Source organism: Galeopterus variegatus, unplaced genomic scaffold (assembly GCF_000696425.1).
Source record: "Galeopterus variegatus unplaced genomic scaffold, G_variegatus-3.0.2 Scaffold8857, whole genome shotgun sequence".
NCBI classification, from domain to species: domain Eukaryota; kingdom Metazoa; phylum Chordata; class Mammalia; order Dermoptera; family Cynocephalidae; genus Galeopterus; species Galeopterus variegatus.
The window spans coordinates 35500-40950 of NW_007734968.1; the positions used below are offsets into that span (position 1 = coordinate 35500).

Consider the following 5451-nt stretch of genomic DNA (forward strand, 5'->3'; position numbering starts at 1 on the left):
TCATGCACTCAGGTATTCTGCACGATGTCTGATATGACCAGCAATAAACACTGAAATGAAGTAGAAGCTATGACCACAAACCTCTTGTAATCTAAAAACAACAGGGATTTTCTTTTCTGTACAAGCAGCTATGAACTTATCAGGGAATAACCGTCCATCTGAAAGAAACTGGTCATCTTTTCCTTGATCAGTCAGTATGTCCAGCTGAGAGCCTGAACAGGACATCACAAGATGGGGGGCATCATAAGCCTTCCATTTACTTTGATCTGTTCCCAAATATCCACTATAGGCTTTTTTGCCCCAAGGACAAAGCACTGGGTTACAAATTGGTGCAAATACAGATTTCTATTTTCTAGGATTTTTCAAAGCACAAATCAGAGCTCCATGGCCTCCCATGGAGTGGCCAAAAATAGACATCCTTCCAGGGTCCACAGGAAAATTGGCATTTATGAGTTGGGGAAGCTCCTCTGTTATGTTACATAAGAGCACATCCGTAGTTAGGTTTCCAAGGCATCCACATAAAACCCAGCACCGGTGCCAAAGTCCCAGCTCTCATCTTCTCCTTTAATATTGCAGCCACGAGGGCTGGTATCTGGAGCAATGACGAAAAGGCCATGTTCTGAGGCAGCTTGATGATAACCAGATTTTGACATGACATTTTGTTCTGCGCAAGTTAAACCAGACAGCCAATGCACTGCAGGGCACTTTCCAGTTTCTGCCTTTGGTGGTAAGTAGATAGCAAATTTCATTTTACAGTTCAGTTCCACACTGTCATGTTCAAAAACCTTCTGCAATCCCCCAAAGCACTTGTTGCTGGAAACCTGTTTCAATGCCATTCGTCCCCTGTCCAGTCACTACTTGGTTTTTTGTCTGCACCAAAGGACAGAAGATCTTCTGGCGGTGGCTGCTGTTCCTGGAAGCCTTATTATATCTGATTGCAAGACTTACTATAAAGTAATAGTGGTATCAGCCTAAGAAAAGATTTATAGATCAATTGAACAGAATAGAGAGAGCAGAAATAGACTTATGCATGATGGATTTTTAACAATGGTGCCAAAGTAACTTAATAATCTTTTCAACAAATGGTGCTGCAACTGGATATGAATGGGAAAATATGAACCTTGACCTTAATTTCACACACAAACAAAAATTAACTCAAAATGGATCACAGACCTAAACGTAAAAGCTAAAGTTAGAAAAATCCTCAAAGAAAATATAGGGAAAAAAATCTTCACAATTTTACAACAGACAATAATTTCTTAGAATATAAAAAGCACTAACCCTAAAATAAAAATAAATAGATAAATTGGATTTCATAAAAATTAAAATTTCTTCTTTTTTTTTTTTTTTCCATATACCTTGATAACTGAAATTCATGCATAATGGAATCATGCAAATCGAAAATTGCCTGTATCCTGTACTGGATTCCTACCTATCTTTCAATGCATAGTTTTGTATTTTTATACCTTGATAACTGAAATTCATGCATAATGGAATCATGCAAAGCGAAAATTGCCTGTATCCTGTACTGGATTCCTACCTATCTTTCAATGCATAGTTTTGTATTTAAAGCAATATGAAGAAATAATACTGCCTTTACCCTGATCATACTTTTGAGGGCTAGAATGGTAGCAGAAGTAATGTAAATGAGTTCTACAGAGAGTATCTCTGCAACTAAGAAACTGATTCCATTTGTAAACTTTTGCTCTACAAAAAAAAAAAAAAAAAAAATAGGGAAGAAAGTAAGAAGGGAGGGAGGAAAATAGTTTTCAAATCCTTTAAAAGTATTTAGCAGTAATAACTTACTTTCGGCATTACCATTGTGAATTGTTAATCTGTGTTCTCCTTTCTGAAAACTCTCAATATGTTCCACATGTAATTCAAAGTCTCTAATTGCTTCTGAGGCTCCTTATTTGAGTTACTATACATTATCCTCATTCACTAATATTGAACCAATTGTCAAAAATAAGATGCTATGAGAAAATACATTACTTTTTTAAGAATATATAGTTCTCAGATATTTCTAGCTTCCTTAAAAAATAACATATGGCTTCTAAACTGGAATGGAGAGAGGGTGGTCAAGTAAACTGGCTTAACACCCTATCGACATGGAGTAAAGCCCAACACTTAACACAGCTGTGCACCCACACACCACCTATGCACAGACATTAAGGAAAGCCACCCAGCAAAATAATCCTCAGCAACGGAATACGAGAGGATTATTGGTTATAGGATTATAGATTACATTAAGATTACTATCTAATAATGTGGCAGACAATGTTCTAAGCATTTTACATATATTAACTTGTTTAATGCTGCCAGGAACCCAGTAGGGTAGATTCTATGTCTAAGATGACAAAGCACAGAAAAATTAACTTCCCTAAGGTCAAATAGCAAGTCAGCAACAGAGCCAGGCCCCCAAGTCCACGCTTTTAACTTCTATGATCCACTACTGCCCAGCATGAAAAAAGGAGACCAAAATGCACAGGCTAGGGGGAGGGAGGGCTGAGGAGACGGAATCAAGGAAACCGAAGAAAACCTCTAAAAAAAGTTGAAACTACAGTTCACATCCTGAGAGACACAAGATGTTGTATCTACAGAATAAGAGTAAAATGATATGAAAAAGGACCAATTATAGAGTAGAGAACTCTTGGGGGATAAAATGAAAGCTAAAATAAATATTCAATAAAATTATTAGACAAAAGAATCAAAGAAATCTTTCCCCTAAAATAGGACTAACATACAAACTTAGAAGTTATCAGTAGAAGACATCCAACATTTCATTAACAGAAATTCCCAAATCAGAACACAGAAAATGGGAGGGAGGGGAGGTTATCAAATAAAATCCCCCAAAACAGAAGAACCCAAATCCTTCCCATACCCTAATAAAAGAACAAAAACAGGCCCTTGGAATTTCTGATCGCCCAATAGAAGAAAAACTTCCAAAGAGAAGACCGAGAATGAGAACGGCAGCAGATTTCTCAACAGCAGCACAGAAGGCAACAAGACAAGCAGTGCCTTCAACAACCGAAGAAAAAATTCACACCAGCTGAATTACAGGCAATTTCAGAAATGCAGGGAGATAAAAAGTTTACCTCTCATATTCCCTTTCTTAGGAAGATACGAGAAAATGGTGCACAGCAAAAGAAGGCATAAGCTAAGATAGAAAAATATAGGAGCCTGGGCCGGCCCGTGGCTCACTCGGGAGAGTGTGGTGCTGATAACACCAAGGCCCCGGGTTCGGATCCCACATAGGGATGGCCGGTTCGCTCACTGGCTGAGCATGGTGCTGACAACACCAAGTCAAGGGTTAAGATCCCCTTACCGGTCATCTTTTAAAAAAAAAAAAAGAAAAAGAAAAATATAGGAGCCAGCAATAATGGAGACAACCTAGAAGGTGTAGAAAAGAGACAAGGTCACAGTTGTATGACAGACCTCAGCTGTAGCAAAAAAACCACAACGTGGATAAAATGATGAAGCATCTGAAAAAAAAAAAACAGGATAGAGAAGGAAAATTAGGCAAGCAGAAAAACATAAGGTGATGATTAACCAATCAACAACCAATAACCGTACCACAAAGGACATCTTATAATACATGTAGCATAACAAAGACTGATCATGATACAACTCTTTGGAAGGATGGGGAAGGGGAAGGGGAAGTGAAGGAGGTACAAGGTTCATCTATCATAAGAGGAAAGCAATTTGGACTGTAACAAAGACTGATCATGATACAACTCTTTGGAAGGATGGGGAAGGGGAAGTGAAGGAGGTACAAGGTTCATCTATCATAAGAGGAAAGCAATTTGGACTCAAAGTCAGAATTATTAATAAATAGCAATATTATTAAATATGCAAAGTTACTTCTAAATCTTTTATTTCTGAGTTTTTAACCAAGAGTATATGTTTCTTTGATCATTTTCTGTTAATTTATTGAAAGAATTTTTTATATTAACAAAAACAACAGAAGGAATCAATCGTATGTGAAATTCCAAGCCTTCATCTCTTTCTCTTGTATAAAAAGATGCCGTTTAGCGTGTCCTGCTCTTCATCTTCTCTCTTCTTCGTTTTCCAGGTCTCTTCTACAAAAAAAGAAATACCACATCTACCAAAAAAAGAAGCACTTGGCCTTCTTCCCCAGGGTGAGAACACAGAGAAATAAGGAGACAGGGCAGTGAAGGGGTGGGAGAGGGGACCGAGCCTGCCCCTCTCCTGGGCCCCCTGGCTCACTTACACTTGGTCCTTTCTTTCCAGGCCTCTTGAGACCCTTGCCATGAGCTGTCTTGGCGCGGAAGCTGGACACATCATCGTAGCTCTCTCGAGTGTTCCACTTGGAACCTTTCTTCTTTCCACCAAAACCAAACTTCTGGTTTTTATATCGTCGTTTAGCACTGGGCCTGGAAAAAATGGTCCTACAAATTACCCACAGCACAATAAATCCTGATGAATCTTATGGCCCAACGACACCCTAAGTTTCCTTTCTGTAAACAAAGCCCCTTAGGTGCTACTGTCACCCAGAATCTCATCCTTGACCCTACATTTTCACTCTACAAACTTTCCAGGCAAGCCCATCTACTTACAGTTTTAATCCCCAGGGAAGGAAAACAAAGCAAGAAGCAGGAAAGGATCTACATACATCATGTGGCTTATAGCCTACCTTTGGAAAGCTTTCTATTTTAAATCTTACTAAATCACCATCAGTTGCTTCTACTCCTCTCGAGTATATACATGCAGTTAACATTCAAATGTAATAAATTTTAAAACTGTTCATCCCACAGGAATCTCAAATCCAGCATATCCAAAAGTCACATGTCATCTCCCTTCCTAGACTGGTTTCATCTCCTGTATAGATGCCCTAACTTGAGGCTGGTGCTACTACATCTAGCCAGCTCCTATGGAGTGAAGTGTGTCCCCCAAAGTTCCATGCATTAGAAATGTAAGCCCCACTGTGACAATGCTAAGAGGGTGGGGAATCCTATTACAGTAATTGAAAGGTGGGGCCCTGAAGAGGTGATTAGATTGTGAGGGCCATGCCCTAGTGAACAGATTAATCCATTGATGGTTTAATGGTGGTCATGGCCATGGTTCTGATGGCTTTAAAAGGAGAGTTAGTAAGGTGGTTAGTCCTCTCTGCTCCTGCCATTCTCACCATGTGATACCCTGTGTCGTTGTGGAGTCATCACCTACCAACAAGACCCTCACCAGGTGTGTTCCCTGGACTTTGGACTTCCCAGTGTTTGAAAATGTAAGCAATAAATATTGTTTCTTTATAAATTACCCAGTTTCAGGTATTTCGTTATTAGCAACAGAAACGGATAATACACCAGCCACTCAGACTAAAATCTTAGGAGTCAGCCTTATTCTTCTTTCACCCTCTACACCCAATTCAACTACTGAGTCCTGCTAATTTAACCTCCTCGATATTTCTTTTTTTTTTTTTTTTTTTTCTTTTTT

The 5451-nt window shown here is 39.0% G+C and overlaps 1 protein-coding gene, 1 long non-coding RNA gene and 1 pseudogene across 2 annotated transcripts in view; all 3 read right to left on the reverse strand.

Moving 5' to 3' along the window:
- LOC103608791 lies at window positions 1–1059 on the reverse strand (annotated as a pseudogene).
- A 2798-nt stretch (window positions 1060–3857) lies between these two features.
- LOC103608793 overlaps window positions 3858–5451 on the reverse strand; it is a 12487-nt gene continuing 10893 nt past the window's right edge. The window contains exons 10-11 of the long non-coding RNA XR_552091.1: window positions 4232–4394; window positions 3858–4079 (exon numbers count right to left, since the gene is read on the reverse strand). This is a non-coding gene — a long non-coding RNA (uncharacterized LOC103608793). The remainder of the gene's footprint in view (window positions 4080–4231; window positions 4395–5451) is intronic.
- The window catches only part of LOC103608792 (probable rRNA-processing protein EBP2), an 11183-nt gene continuing 9589 nt past the window's right edge, over window positions 3858–5451 (reverse strand). The window contains exons 9-10 of the mRNA XM_008593189.1: window positions 4232–4394; window positions 3858–4079 (exon numbers count right to left, since the gene is read on the reverse strand). Coding sequence (XP_008591411.1) covers window positions 4029–4079; window positions 4232–4394 — 214 coding nt within the window. The 3' untranslated portion in view covers window positions 3858–4028. The remainder of the gene's footprint in view (window positions 4080–4231; window positions 4395–5451) is intronic.